This window comes from Camponotus floridanus, unplaced genomic scaffold (genome assembly GCF_003227725.1).
Source record: "Camponotus floridanus strain SB8 unplaced genomic scaffold, Cflo_v7.5 scaffold264, whole genome shotgun sequence".
Taxonomy (NCBI): Eukaryota; Metazoa; Arthropoda; class Insecta; order Hymenoptera; family Formicidae; genus Camponotus; species Camponotus floridanus.
In genome coordinates, this window is record NW_020229397.1 from 45,803 (window position 1) to 62,856 (window position 17,054).

Sequence of the window (17,054 nt, forward strand, 5' to 3'; positions counted from 1 at the left end):
AATAATAATATTAGTAATATTAAGTAATATTAATAATAGAAAAAGAAAGAGAGACTTATTTATATTAGATATTTTTTAATAAATTTTACACAAGCATCTCTTGCATTACTATTGCATCTCTAGCAATCATGTTACCGACATTTCGTGCACGTAGCACGGAACACAACCAAAATTATGCATTTTATGTGTTACCTACAAAACATTCGTGGATTTTGACTTCGTAGTTCCTGTCCACGTTTTTATGTTTACAGAGTGCGCGTCGTTTTCACTTTTGACATTAAAACAGCTGACTGGACAAGTTATAAAATATTTGTGATTAAAATTTTATACTTGTGGAATTATTTTTAATATGCGATTAATATCAGCGTTTTTTAATTTTCTTCGGGACCTATAATATTTTGCAGCAGATGATAAATCGTAAATTTACTATAAAGTTCACAATACGAAAGCAGATTTAGAGATGGCATTTTATAAACACGAATTAATAAAAACATTCAGTTTTCTCTCCGCTTATTTTCTTCCATGTAAGTACAGTTTATGCGTTTCTATGTACATTGTCTTCGTTGCTAAGGAAAACTTGACAGATGCTGTCAAACGTATGGCTTTGACAGTTTGTTACGAATGTTATTTTTTATCATAAAGTATGAAGCTTTTTTTACAACAGCGTAAAAATAAATCATGTTATCTGTTATCCTTTATTTGTTATCCTTTGTCTGTTATTTTTTTAATTCTTATTTAACTTAGAAATCGCTTTTCATCTCATAATAATAGTACAATTATTATGAGAGAATTAAAATTATTATATAAAAAAATTACAATTTATTATAAATTAAATATATTGATTTCAGAGTTCTCAATACATCAAATTCTATGAAAAATTGTCAAAGACACTGACATAAACAATGTTTGTATATCTGAGTAAGAAAATCTCCATACCAAATAACTTTCGATTAAATTGTATAGCATGGAATCAAAGAGATGGATACATTGCTGTGGGAGGTGAAGATGGTCTCTTGAAGGTATTACGAGTAGATTCCAATGTCAGTGGCTCACACAGTGGAGGGAAGGCTCGAGGCTTGGCTGCAGCAAGTAATTTAAGCATGAATCAACCTCTAGAAGGCCATAACGGTCATGTTCAAGTGGTCACATGGAACGAAGAACATCAGAAGTTGACTTCAAGCGATCAAAATGGAGTTATAATTGTTTGGATGCTGTACAAAGGGTCTTGGTATGAAGAAATGATAAACAATCGCAATAAATCTATAGTGAGAGGAATGGCATGGAGCTGCGATGGTCAAAAAATATGTATAGTCTATGAAGATGGAGCTGTGATTGTTGGTTCTGTTGATGGTAACAGGATCTGGGGCAAAGAACTCAAGAATGTATCCCTTTCTGCTGTACAATGGTCTCCAGATGGAAAATTGCTTTTATTTGGTTTAAAAAATGGAGAACTTCATCTTTATAATAATCAAGGTGTATTCCTAACAAAACTGAGCGTACCCTCATTAAATACCTCTCAGTTTCAGGTCATAGTGGCACTACAATGGTACGATGGAAGAAATGGTTACGTTGCTATAGACTGTCCTACTCTTGCTATCTGCTATCGCAATGGCATGATACAATTAATGCGAGATACCAGTGATGATAATTCGATTATGATGGAAACTGGTGTGACCACTTCATGGTGTAGTTGGAACAGTTGTGGATCTCTCTTGGCGGTAACAGGCATGATGCCATTACTCAGTAATGGAGAGACAAAGGACATGAATGTTATACAGTTTTATACACCATTCGGCGAGCATGTGAGGACCTTGAAGATACCAGGCAAAGAAGTAACATGTTGCACATGGGAGAAAGCTTCTCTTCGAGTCGCTTTATCGGTCGACTCCCACATATATTTCGCAAATATTCGTCTGGATTACAAGTGGACTTATTTCAGTAACACAGTTGTCTTCACAAACGAGAAGATCAGCAAGGATGGCATCTGCGTAACTTTCTGGAACACGAGTAACAATACGTGTTGCACCAAGTATGTGCGAGCCTTGATATCGATAGCCTCGCACGGGGAACATTGTGTACTCTCCGTGAGAAACGATCCTACTCAAGCTACCGAGCAATTTGCTCTGCTCGTTTGCAACACTATTGCCACACCGATAGACTCCAAATTTATGGATTTAGAGCCGTTATATCTCACTATGACCGCCAACATGGTGATGGCTGCGTCTAAAAATAATTTTCTAGTATGGCACTTTCGCACTCCCCGTAATTCATCGTTGCATCCTAGCAGGATGCGCAAGTACAAGATCTATCATGTGGACGAAACACCGACCGGTGTGACAGAAGTTATTCAGGATTTAGACAAGGACGGTACATTCGAGACTCCCATCAACATGAAGGCTAGCGTAGATCCAATCTGTTGTATTTATGCCACTGAAAAAGTTCTTTTAGTTGGCAGAGAATCAGGGATGATTCAACGATATTCCCTGCCGCAAGTTACGCTCATGAATAGATACAACACGGCGCGTAGATTGCACAAAATTGCTATTAATTGCGACTCCACACGTGTATCCATCATGGATGCCAACGGTATTCTCACCATGTTGGATCTGGATCCGCAAAAAACGCCCAACTCGCGAGACGGAGATGCGAGCGAAGATATAGTCAAGTTTGAGAGAAAGGACGTATGGGCTATGTGTTGGGCGCAGGACAATCCCGCGCTCTTGGCGATTATGGAGAAGACCAGGATGTATGTTCTAAGAGGGCTGGACCCCGAAGAACCTATAGCCTGCTCCGGATACATTTGTGCATTCCAGGATTTAGAAATACGTTGCGTTTTACTAGACGATCTCATGCTGAAACCCGACGACACGCGAAAAGAATTGATCGTCGACTTGGAAGTAAAATCTCTTAGAGACACGCGAGAATTGCTGGCCAAAGTAGGTCTGAAGGAGGCTAATAATTTCATCCAAGATAATCCACATCCACGTCTGTGGCGTTTATTAGCTGAGTCCGCGTTGACGAAGCTTGAGTTAGAAACGGCGGAAAACGCCATGGTACGATGCACAGATTATTTAGGTATACAGTTTATCAAACGTCTGCAGAATGTGCATAACGATCAGCTGAAGAAAGCCGAAGTAGCAGCGTTTCTTGGCAATTATGACGAGGCCGAGAAGCTGTATTTAGACATAGACAGAAGAGATTTGGCGATTGCATTGCGCCAAAAACTAGGTGACTACTTCCGAGTTTTGCAATTAATGAAGATGGGCATCGGAGGTTCGGACAAGCAGATGGAGCACGCGTACAACAAGATTGCCGACCACTTTGCCGAAAGGCAAAATTGGGAGAACGCGAAGGAATATTATGAGAAAGGCAGGAACCTGGAGAAGCTCATTCAATGCTATTACAAACTGGAGGACTTCCATCAACTGGCAGCAACAGTGGACCAGTTACCGGACAAGAGTCCTATTTTAAAAACAGTAGCAAGAATGTTGACTTCAGTGGGGATGAGTTCGCAAGCAGTGGCAGCATATATCAAATATGGCGATGTAAAACTTGCTGTTGATACATGCGTACGTCTGAATCATTGGGATCAAGCCGTTGATCTGGCGAAAACTTACAAGATGGCACAGATCGGTGAGTTGCTAAATAAATACGCTAATCATTTATTATCGAATGGTAAACGTCTGCAGGCGATCGAGCTGTACAAGAAAGCCAACTACAATTTGGAAGCGGCTAAATTATTGTTTCGTCTTGCCGAAGAGCAAACCAAGTCTAAATCGCATCCTTTGCGAGTCAAGAAGATATACGTTCTCGCAGCATTGCTGATCGAGGATCATATCAACAGTGTTCCAGCGATAAAAGGTGGTCGCAGCAACATTGTTATGGGTCTTACTGAAAGCAATGAAGATACCAAAATCATAGAGAACGCCTGGCGAGGAGCCGAGGCATATCACTTTCTTTTGCTTGCTCACAGACAATTATATGACGGCAGTTTCGACGCCGCGATGAAGACGGCCCTACGATTGAGAGATTATGAGGATATTCTAGAGGTAGAAGACATTTATTGTCTATTGGCGCTGTCAAGCGCCGTCAATCACGCGTTCGCTACCTGTTCGAAGGCCTTTATAAAATTGGAGGGACTTGAGACGATCTCGGACGCGAAAAAAGAAGAATACGAAGAACTGGCGGTGAACATTTTCACAAAGCATACTCCGAAGGATTCCCGCAACAATAAAGCGGAATGCGTCAACTGCGAGACCTTGGTACCCGATTGGTGTACCGTGTGTCCTAATTGCTCGACCAAGTTCCCAGCTTGCATTGTTTCGGGCAAACCGCTGATGGATCTCAGCATTGCATGGATCTGTACCGTTTGTAGACATCATGTTGCAACGGAACGCGACGTAGTTAATATAAACGCTTGTCCTTTATGTCACAGCACTATCACATACATGTAAGTGATGTCAATAGATTTGATCAAAATAGATATTGCATAATTATAAAAAACAAGAAACATATATATATTGAATTTTTATCAAAAAATTTTATAGAACTATGGTATTTTAATAAGTGTGCAATCAGAAAATGAAAAAGCTTTATTTAAAAGCCTTATTATAAATGAAAAAGTTTTATTTCATGATTTTGACAATTTAAAAGCTTATTTAAATATTATAACTAAATCTGATTTATATAATATTTAGTTTATCTATATAATCTGGTAATTGGAGTTTTTCTCTGGAATATTAAATGTATTTACTTATGTAGATTAATTATAAAAAATAATTTAGAATAAGAAAGTGCAATGTGTGCGTGTTTTGTACGTGCGAATGTGTGAAAGAAAAAAAAGAGAGATAAAGTGCCTTTTTTATTTTCGTGCCTTACAATTAATCGAATAATTAAAGAATGCTAACAAAAATTACAAATAAAATATTTTTAAGAATTTGTCAATTCTTTCTCAATCTTGCACTGATATATTTTTTAAAATCATACATATCATTTACATATATATAATTTACATAAATAACAAGACATCAATTTTTGATGAGTCAAAGTTAAAACTCCAACTATATAATATTTATATGCTTTATTTTACTTATGTTGAGAGAGACGATATTGTAAAAACTATTAATGTTAAAATATTAATGTTAAGTAACAATAGATTTTTATTATAGAAAGAAAATAACATAGACAGATAAAAAATTCAGTATAATAAAATGGATATCTTTTATCTGCGATGAAATTTAATTTAACAAGAATGTAATCTTCACTTTGCTATTATTGATATTATGAGAGCCATATATATCTATTGTTACAAACATGAATATTTAAGGAATAGATCTTGTTTTATTATATTTACAAAGTTATGCAAGCGAATACATTACTATTATTATATAATTTTGCTATTGTAGTTTGCTATGCAATTATTTTTTTATTTTGAATCTAATAATTGTAAATTCTCTGATAATTGATCTCTCATCACATTGAAATATTACTATTTTTTTTATAATATTAAAATGTCGCTTAAAAATTATAATAATAAATATTTATTATCTATATTTATACCAGACATATTTATAATTTTCTTATTGTTAGAAAATTATATAAAAATTAGAACAGATTGAAAATTAAGAGGCAATTTCAAAATGATAGAAAAACTAGTTCTCCGGCAAATTTCACTATAAGATTTTATTTTCAATGACCTTTATTAATTCCAGTTAAATTAATAATAAATAAAAATACCGTTCTAAAGATTTTATTTTACTTCTAAAGATTTTATTTTATTTCTAAAGAATGTATTCTATATTATTTATTTTATCAATTTCTTCTTGATAATTTTTGGTTTTTCTATTTTCTCGAGGACGTAAAATTCGCAACGCGATAAATAAGAGGCACTTATTTCGATCGCGCGAAGCAAAGGTGATGGCAACGTCAGTTTCCCTCGCTCCGAGACGCTCGAACTTGGCGCGTGTTGCTTCCGAGTGTCGCCGCCGCGGCGCCACCGTCGCAGTCGATGGCAGAGTCGCGAGTCACTCCGTAGCATGTACGAACACTGCAGTCGCGTGCTTGTACTCATAGCGGTCGAATTGGAGTCAGTGACGTGCGTGTGTCATTGCGTTTTCTTCAAAGAAGAACGTCCTCTCTTTGTAGCATTGTTTCTCGCCGAATTGACGTGCGTCTCTATCTCTCTCTTTCTCTTTCTCTTTCTCTCTCTTTCACCCCCTTTCCTCTTCCTCTCCCTACGTCTGTCTCTCTATCCTTTTCCGTTTGTCTATCTGCCTGTCTCTCTCGTACGTAACACGGTTCTCCTTCCTCCTTGGACAATCGAAGACAGAAAACGCGCTTTCGAGACTAAAGAAAGATGGAAAAGAGGATAAAGGCTCGAACGAAAAAGAAAGTAAAAGAGGCAGAGGGACGATAAAAAGAAGGAAGGAGGAGGGGGGAAGGAGGGAAAGAAAGAGAGAGAAAGAATTGAAAGTGGATGGGTGATAAGATGCGAGAGAGGGAGAGAAAGAGACGAATATGCTCGGACGGTGACGAATGGTAAAGAGTGCAACGAAGACAGCGATCGGTCGCGCTTTCGCGAGAGGCGAGGCTAAACAGACAGAAGTTGTTTGTGGATCCGCGACTATTTTCTCTTTGCTTCTCTCTTCAGGGATCTGATATCTGCGATCTCGCGATTTTTCCCTCGTCGTATTCGCGCTCATTTTAACGTACGTACGTGATGCGGTAAAAGGAGAAGAGCAAAGTGAGACGTGTTACACGTGTGTGAGTGCATATGAGAGTGCCATCCGCGAGATTTCGAGGACCCGGGGGAGAGATCCTGCCCGAAAACTTCGACGCTCCGCACCTCGTCATGCGTGAGTACCTGCACGATTTTTCAATTTCTCTAGGATAAATAAGATATATATATACGCGCACACGCACGCACTCTCGCGATACGGGGTATTATAGGTGTATGATATTTGAATAGTGTTAATTAATTGGGCGATCATCTTAATTCCAATCGAGGATTAGGAGTTTATCTATGATATGGAAGGATTGATTTAGCTTTCTCTCTCTATCTTTCCTCCTTTTTCTCCCACCTCTTTTCCTTTCTTTCTGCATCTCTCTCTCTCGCTCGCTCTCCTTCTCTCTCTCTCTCTCTCTCTCTCTCTCTCTCTCTCTCTCTCTCTCTCGCACATTTGCTATTCACTCGCACGAAGGCGCGACCTTCGCGCGAGGACGCGTCGCACGACGAGAACTTTCCGATCGCACAAATGCGAGATACAATTCGTTGACGTTCAAGATGTCTGAAAATTTATTATTGGCAACGACACAAGTCGTGGTATCGGCACAGAAATTTTAATTAATCGCGTGCAAACGTATCGATTTTTAGTACAATCGGAAAATCGCGCGAGAGATGATGTCCCTTCTCGTTCATTTTTCATCAAAATTGGGAAATTTAAAATTGTAGCCCATGTGTGCCTATTTTCACTCTGATGTCGCTCACGGTACGTGTGTGTGTATATATGTATATATATATATATATATATATATATATATATATAAAATTATTTATTGATTATTAATATAATATATATAAATTTATTATTTATTTATTAATTATTAGTATAACATATAAATTATCTAACTTTTTTAATGCATAACTTAAATAAATTTGAAAAGGATTCAATTTGAGAAATGCATTCTTCTCTTAAAATTTGAATTTAATTATTGACATAATACGTAGCGAAAAATTTGCGTTACATGTACTCGTGTCTTTCGCTGTTTGTCCAAATACTTGAAAAGATTGGGATGCAATGACCGATTAGAAATGTATACATTGATTGTGCAAAATATTTGGACGTAGTAATTCGTACATTAGTCGTACACACAATAATACGCTATTAATTACAATTATTATTTTATATCAAATATTTATGACAATACTTATTATCTCAATAATTAAATTCAAATTTTAAGAGAAGATTGCATTTCCCAAATTGAATTCCTTTTCAAATTTATTTAAGTTATGCATTAAAAAAAGTTAAATAATTTATATATTATACTAATAATTAATAAATAAATAATAAATTTATATATATCAATATTAGCCTCAATGATTTTTATAATGATTTATAAAGTGATTTATTTTTTTGTTTAAAATTAAACTGTATCAAATATTTCTTGATCAACAAGACTTTACGTGTGAAAATTACGCTCGAAAAATTAACAAACGATATTTAAAAGAATCGATATATCAAAGTGATACAACATTTGCTAATAATAATTAATATTCTTGAAGAAACATAAGATATTATGAAATTTTATAATATAATCCAATTCTATAAAAAAACCGAGAAAAAGATAACTTATAAATTAAACTATGGATAATTAAATAGATACACAATTATATTAAAGAATTTAAATAAATATTAATTAGGCATTAGATAATTAGAAAGCTAAAAAAAAGGAAATTGTTTATATTGTACTTTGAAAATATAAGTCCTTTAAATATTTATTTATTTTAATACAAATATAATATATATAAATAAAAATAAAATTAAGTTAAATTAAAATTAAATTAAAATTAAATTAAATTTGTTTTATGATTTACAAAAAGATTACAAAGTAACACTTTTAATTTTATAAAGATAAAAATTTAAAGAATATAATTTTTTGTGTATACTTTGTTTATGAACATTTTCTTTATATTGTTTTTTTATTTATATATCAAAGAATAAAAAATGGTGCTCAAAAAAAGATTGTGTAAGTGATGCACGATTTGCAACAATATATTTCAATTTATAAAAGTAATATATGAAAGATTTATAAAAATCATTATTTTTTAATTTTTTATTTCTTGAAATATTTTAAAAATTAAGGAACATTATATGCTTTGTTAAGAAAGACGATTGCTTTTTGTACTATATTCTTATTATTTGTGAAAATACCTTGAAAAAAATGCTATTTTTACTATTTATTATCATATCTTAAAAAGGTAAAGTAAAAGCGAAGATTAAGCATATTAAGCTATCTCTACATTAACTTATATCCTTAATTATGAGAAATGATATTCGGATGTACATAAGTTTTGTCATTAATTTTTTACTCCAATTTCAAATTTAGTTTTGCCATCAATTAGTATAAAATTTATATTAAAGTTAGTAATGTTAAAAGATTTGCACATGCCTAGCAATGCTTTTAAAGTACATAAAAGTATATAAAAAGTCGTAATAATTACTATACAAAAAATGTGTGTATATCAAAATGCTGAATAATATAATAAAATTATATAAAACAAGTTCAACTTTTATATATTGCAAAAATGTATATTAATTATAAAACATATTTTAAATAAATCTTTCATATTAAACTAAATAAATTTAGACGGGGGAATTCGCGATCGGAAAATAATATTTTAACTTTAATGAATGAACAATATAATTTGTTCTTCTACGAATTTCAAAAAAAAAATCAATTTTGTTACCTTTATTCTTATCAATTCATGTATCAAATGTCGTTAAAAAATTTATTTGAACTTTATTTTACTTTATCAAAGTGTGTAGGAATTTTTCAAAAATTTTGTATTTAAAAATACATAAAAATCGATTATTTACTTATCATAAATTACATATTCTGTTAATGCATTACACGCATGACATGCATTTATTTCTTATATTCGTATTAATACATTGCGTGTAAATATATTTTCTTGCAAAATTATATTTACATTTATTTTGCAAATTATTGTTCGACGCAAATATAAAATATTGCAACAATAAAATTTAATAAATTCATAATTTAATTAATTTTCAAAAACTACTCTGCTAAATGATTTGCAGTGCTAAGCATTGCGAAAGTTTGTTCAAAAATAATTAAAAACCGAAAAGATATAAAACATATATCCGAATTGTACATAATTATATAAAGTGTACATGTTTTAATATACATAATACATATTATGTACATATTACATGATTAATATCAACATAACATTTTCTATACAGGTTTTTCCTCTTTTTTATAAAACATCTTATTTGATTTTTATCAGTAAAAATCAAGAATTATCTAACGTTGTCCATAGATTGTTGTCAAGAACAGAATAAAAATATAAGAAAAACGTGAAATTATTATATTTGAAAAATAAAAAAGACAATATATAAAGAGAAAGTGAATAAAGAATAACGGAAAACATAAACATTGAGTATTTACATCTTTTTTTTAATTAATTTTTTTAACGTTTTTATAAAAATAAATTTTTTAAAAATTAATTTGTTATCAATATCTCTCTCTCTTCTCTGTCTTTCTCTCATTCGGAATTACTCGTTCGTTAACTTATCTCCACTAAATTTTCATGTGCAGTCAATATTGAAGATACTGCATGATAATGCATCATCTTATCGGTTTTCAGAGAATCGTAAGTTTTATATGACTCATAATCGTATTTTAAAGCATATATGCTTAGGCATGAATTAAAAACACAGTATCATACTAAAACATTTAAACACATCGCGTTTAAGACAAAAAATTATTTTAATGCATCGTCAATTATATATCCATTAATTTTTTTCCAGAGATTTAGAGACATAAATCTCTCGAAAAAAATTAATGAATATATATTTATATATTTATAATTTATATTTTTCTAAATTTAAATAATCCTCAATGACTGTAGAAATTGTTATCAAGTATCTTATTTTTAACATATTATTTCCAACGTGATATCAGACAGACAGCCTCAAACTAAAGCGGTTAATATTCTATCGTTATTATTTTCGATTTTAGGATTTTTTTACCTTGTCTTGCTGTTTACAAAGTGCTGTTTACACACCTTTGCTGACGAGAAATGTACATGCCACTTGTCTCACTCGTGCTTAACAACATAGTTCGTCAGAACGATATTATTAGTAAAGACAACGACAAATGATAAACACGACAATCGTAAATATACGTAACATTTGTAGTAAATTAATTGTATAAATCAAGAAAATATTCAAAATTTAAAATCACACGCGGAGTTTCACATACATATTGAAGATATAAGTTGGCAACAATATTCGATTGAACAAGAACACAGAAAAAAAATAAGTGTCAAATCAAAACTTATATACTTAAACTAACACGTTCATTGTTTGTCAATTTTAAATTTCAACAATATTATAGTCTTATGTTAATATTGTAATTGTCACTTCAAGAATATATAATTATTTTATTCTACTTTAAGAAAATTATAATCCTTGATTTAAAAATGTTATTTTCGATCTAACATTGTTTCTTTTCCATTCAAGAAAATTAAATCTTAAAAAAAGAATATATTTTTCTCGATTGAACTACGTAAAATGGCTTTATTCAAGTAAACAATTATTCAAGCAATTATATTTTTCTTTAATAATAACGCGATATAATCTCATTTCAAGATTTGCATGTTACAACTAAATATATTTTCAAAATAAGAATGTCCTCTTTCTATGGATGGTTCGACGAAAAAGTTCTCTGCGCGAGCTAAGTTATTGCAAATTTCGTAGCAATGTTTGACGTAAATATTCGCATGTATGTACGTACGCCACGCCGTGTCGATCATCGGCCGAGGAGCTGACTCGTCATGGCGTCACTCCCCGTGCAACGTATCATTTTTAGCTCGCATATACATATACACACATTGACTCACCGCAAGAACGGAGCGAGTGACCGCGTGCTCGCTATACGCTCGATAGTCGCGATTGCGACGATCGCGATCCAATTATTGATATATATGTATGTCTCGTGTCGCTTTCGAAGCGGAGAGAAACATCGCGAGCACGCGTTATATACGCGTATATTTTCGACAGGATGTCACATACGCATACATTCTGACATACATTCGTTTATTATCTTATTTACCTTATTCTCTCTGCGCAGAAAAAAGGACATTTTTATTTTGAAAATATATTTAGTTTTAACACTGAAATCTTGAAATGAGATATTGCGTTAATTAAAGAAAAATATAATTGCTTGAATAATTGTTTACTTGAATGAAGCCATTTTATATAGTTCAATCAAGACAAATATTCTTATGATTTAATATTTAGTTTTCTTGAATGGAAAAGAAACAATGTTAGAGATAGAAAATAACATTTTTAAATCAAGGATTATAATTTTCTTAAAGTAGAATTAAATAATTATATATTCTTGAAGTGACAATTACAATATTAAAATAAGACTAGAATATTGTTGAAATTTAAAATTATTAAATTCTTCTAAGAAGATTATAAATTGTTGCGTATATACGAAACAATGAACGCGTTACTTTAAGTATATAAGTTTTGACTTGACACTTATTTTTTTCAGTGTAGTTTCAAGTTTGATTTTTTTTTCCAACATCGAATACATCTTTAAACATTTGTGCATTATTATTGTTGATTAAAATATATTTTTCCTAATTTGGTTCACTCAAAATTGTATTTTGCTGTACATTATATTTCAATTTAATATTGTATAATTTTTTTATTTTTTTCATGCCTAATGTGTGTTTATGCTTTCTGTGGCACAAATACTTAGAAATGTCAAACTACTGTTCTAAATTATAATGCACGTGTATCTAGATCTGATGCATCCAATTCACAAATGTCAAAACTCGAAAACATTAATGATGCCAAGTTTATCGAAAATATCTAATTTTGAATTTAAACATCCATGTGATATAAATGTCAAGTTATAAAAAAATTTCTATTCATGAAAATTAATTTTATTTCTAAATAAATCTGTCAATGTTAATGCATAGATTTTAGTAGTAAAAATTCTTAATATTACAGCTCATTGATTAATAATAATTTATTTTCTATAAATAAATTCAGTGTGTTAGTAATACTTGTATCATTTTATTAGTAATATTATTTATTAGTAATATTTTATTAAAAAAATATTTATTTTATTAATTATTAAAAAATAGACTTTGGCAAAGTATAAATTGATGTGTGTGATTTTATATATGTTTTGAAAAGTCGAAAGCTACAGTGTGTCTGATTAATTTATCTAATTAATTAATTAATTAAATTATGCTATAGCGCAAAGTCGGTGCGATATTTTTTTAATAAACAGAAAGACAACTATCGAGATGTAATCCAAATATAATATTGGATACTATTACTAGTATTTTGGATACTATAAAACTTAATGACTGTGACATCCTCATTTGTAACACACTCCGTATTCTCGACTCGAGGAGTCTGTAAATTCTGCATTTGTGTCAGCTGTCTACAGTCGCCCTATATTCTCGCTGTGTGCCATGTCGAGTCTGTAGTGTCGCATGTTTTTACGGATGACTGTAATAATCATGTATTGCAATGCGAACGCGACGCTTTCCCTTGGCACTATTGACCAAAGCGAAAACATTGTATCCATTTTGTCTGTCTCTCTGGTGCCACCACCATCGTCACACGTTGCCACCACCCTTTGCCTACCTCCACCATTACCTACCATCACCCTCACCACCTCTATTCACCATCGCTCCGCTACCAACTCCCAATGTCGTTCCCGCATTGCTAGCACATCTGACTGAACATTTCTCGAGAACAGCCGGAGATAAAGCGCAGACGATGCCGAATGAGAAAACACATTGCGAAACAAGGAGAGTTTAGGGACATAGTGCTCGAAGCTTGCCGGAATCTTGGTGATGAGTGACGAGGAAAACGGAAATTACAATTTGCATTAAAGCGCACTGAAAATTCTCGATGTGTTTGTCAGTGACATTCGTATAGTTTGCGTGATTGACTGGAAAGCTCGAATCAAAAAATTGTAAATCTCGCTTTTTAATCCTTTATCTATTTATATCCATTTATGTTTTTTCCGCTCTAATAGTCTCCTTTATTTGTCATTTCCGCTTGTCGTCATGAACACCGACTTTCGATCATCTGGAAAAATAATAATCATATTGTGGCTTCTTGTCCATTAAAATTTGGAAGTGTACTTCTATCCTTTTCGATCGATTTTTATTTTATTTTATTCATCTTTTATTCATCTTTTATTATCCAGAATAAAGTGTTTTAGGTGCGAAAATTTGAATTTTAATAAAGATCAACTGGAGATTGAATATTTTTGAGAACTTCCTCTATAAATTATATCTAAACATTGAAAAAAAATATAAACATGAAAAGGGGAGAAAAAAATATAAATTAGATCTTCAAAAAATTAATCGCAGACATTAAGTAACACGCTTATTTGACAGCTGAACGAATATCGAGCGGATATCGAGTCCATTCAGACTTGAAAAAAAAATTGTTTTCTTTAAAAAACATATCTTCTCCAGACTACTTGTGTACTTATCAGTTAATAACACATTTCTTAGGTCATCAACACGACGAAAATCGTAATATTATTATATTTCAATAATAATTTTTTAATGTTTCTAATAGCTTTTAATAGTTTTTAAATGAAAAATACTTGGAATTTTTCAGATATATTATTCGAAATTTACTTGTTCAAACAATACGAAAAACACAATAAAAATATGTTCCCATCGTATAATGTGATATTTGATATTTATTTAATTTTATTTAATATATAATTTATTTAATATATATTCACAGATTATTTTTTAAATTGCCCTTAAATGTATGTTATTATCATTATATACATAATGACAATAATAATAATAATAATAAGACTGATATTATAAAAAATTCTGATACTAGAATGCATATCAAACTTTCAAAGCTATCGTATAAAAAGTATTATAAATCAATGACATAAAATATGCTTAAAAAGCAGAACAGGAAAAAATAAATCTTTTAAATAATTCTATCTTTTATAGTATTTTAAAATTTAATAATAAAAAAATTATAGAAAAATTCTGTTAAAATTCTGTTAAATTAGAAAATTCAGTTTTCAAAATAGCGTTTCTTTTTTTTTCAAACTATATCTGACAATTTCTTAAAGATAAAAAGAATATTATATTTATACATTTAATTTGGGGGGCAACATGTTTAAAATATTCCATTGTTTGAACATTGTCTCTAAATTGATATCGATATTTACAACGAATTCTTTAATCGAGGAGACGATTTTTATTTACTTACATTAGAAGGCACACACATCTTTGATAACCTTGACACGATTCGTTTAATCGTGAAGATAAAGATGCTGATTAATTGTGATACCTCGCATTTTAATGGATAGTTTTATATTTTAAGATATAAATATTGAAATGTTGAATATTTCATTATCCTGTTTATATTATTGGTTCTATAATTGTATGCTGTAGACTCTACATACACATTTGTGTATGTTTGTGTTACGATGAGATAAGTCTCACTTCACAGGAAAAACATGATACTGAAAATATCATTTCATGCGAAAAATATATATGAAGCAATCAAATAGTGTGAATCCTTTTTATTTCACATAGAAAACATAGAATCTATCACTATATTTCGTTCATAGAACGCACGTAAAATGATACATTAGTATCTTTCACACATCTTTCTTTGGGTGAAATAAAATTGATTACTTATTATTCCTTATCTTTAGCGTGAGACAAATTTCAACATCTAGCACATTTTGTTGAAGGGAACGATGATTAATACGCGTAATATTTATATATAATATTTATACAATTATATTTCAATGAACATGTGAAACTTCGCTAGATAAAACAATGTTTGAATCAACTAACACTCATACTTGTACCTTCTATCTTATTGACAGCGTGTACACATAGTCTGTGTATAATAATTCATAGATGATGTCTACGCTCGTTGTCCTCGAACTACATATGATGATATTTTTTGCTCATCCTTACTCATCGTGTGTCTTGGGAAACTTGACTGCTCGATTAAAACATATTTATTATTGGTTGCCCATAATTAAAATAAATTTACTGCTTAATAAAAGAAACTATGTGAAAAAATTTATGCATTTGCAATATATATAATTGTTTGTTTATATTAAGTTCATAAGATAGCATTCGAAAATTGTTGAAACTATTTGGCTTAAAGAATAAATGGATAAAATCTTTTTAATATCAAACTATTTTGAGTATAAGAAACCTGTAAATTTTGTTAAAAATATAAGAATTTTATAAAGCATTTGATTAAATATACAAGAGTTATATAAAGCATTTTAATAATCAAATTTTACATATATTATATGTAATAATACATGTAAAATTTGATTATTAAAACGCTTTATATAATTCTTGTATTGTATGTTAATAAAATTCACAAATTTCATAATAATTTTATTTTTTTTAATTCTTATCCATTTGTTTTTAAATAACAGCCGAATAATTTCAGTAATTGTCAAATTATCATCTTATGTGAATTTCAAGATTTCATCTTATATGAATGTCAATAGATTTGATAATAAATAACCGAAAAATTGTCCATATAAATTAAGCTTTAAAGATAATAAAATTATAATCATATTTCTTTGTTCTAAAACTGGGATATTTTTCGCTAAATTCAAATTTTCTTCTTATATTGTTCTGCTACTATTCATATTTTATCTCAGGTGATATGACCATGTATCAGATTATTTACTTTTGTTTTTCTATTCTTTTATAGCTCAATATTGCGCGAACAATATTTACACATGAACTAGAATAAGAGTGAAGATTGAAAATTTTTAAATAAAGGAAATGTTCAATTTCTCTTTATTATAACTTTAGAATAGAGAAGTCTATTTATTGCAAAAGCTTATTATTTATTTAATTTATACATATAAAAAATCTGGCAATACAAATTTTTGATAATATATTTGATTTATAACAATGCATTTTTTGCGGAAACTGACAAATTTATTTTGCGTTTTCGATTACACATGGTGGGAAAAGTTACGCATTCTCTCTCGTCAGCAGAGGTGGAGGGGGGGAATGCAAATCAGGGCAATATAACTACTAAGTGGAGAAACTCGAGTTGATAACGACTTGTGACCTTCCCTGAGAGTCCAGACCCTGTCGAAGAGCAGCGACTCGCCATCGATCGCGCGATAAAAAGCAACTGAGCGAAGCGAAGCGTCGTAATAATAGAAACAAGGGTAACGAGAAGGAAAGAGGGAGACAGAGAAAGAGAGAGAGAGAGAGAAATAGAAATAGAGAAAAG

General features: G+C 31.1%; 2 protein-coding genes across 5 annotated transcripts in view; both read left to right on the forward strand.

Moving 5' to 3' along the window:
* The first annotated feature begins 393 nt into the window (after positions 1 to 393).
* On the forward strand, positions 394 to 4,584 carry LOC105251009 (WD repeat-containing protein 35). 2 transcript variants are annotated; one of them, XM_011257486.3, is made up of 2 exons: positions 394 to 524; positions 849 to 4,584. In XM_011257486.3, exon 2 carries the CDS (start codon positions 903 to 905, stop codon positions 4,452 to 4,454), a length of 3,552 nt encoding a protein of 1,183 aa, XP_011255788.1. In that variant the 5' UTR covers positions 394 to 524; positions 849 to 902; the 3' UTR covers positions 4,455 to 4,584. The 2 variants fall into 2 exon arrangements, with proteins under 2 accessions (XP_011255788.1, XP_011255787.1); XM_011257485.3 differs by lacking the exon at positions 394 to 524 and adding an exon at positions 561 to 641.
* Positions 4,585 to 6,027: 1,443 nt separating this feature from the next.
* The window catches only part of LOC105251008 (ecdysone receptor), a 48,194-nt gene continuing 37,167 nt past the window's right edge, over positions 6,028 to 17,054 (forward strand). The window contains exons 1-2 of one of the 3 annotated variants that reach the window (XM_025409429.1): positions 6,028 to 6,537; positions 6,650 to 6,854. The gene's annotated coding sequence lies outside the window, so the exon portion shown is untranslated. Of the gene's footprint in view, positions 6,855 to 17,054 lie in introns of all 3 variants that reach the window. The other 2 variants (XM_025409428.1, XM_020027423.2) reach the window with 2 other exon arrangements.

What these genes read in the sequence shown, in the direction of transcription:
- LOC105251009 (XM_011257486.3), top strand. Translation starts at nt 903, where the DNA reads ATGTTTGTATATCTGAGTAAGAAAATCTCCATACCAAATAACTTTCGA.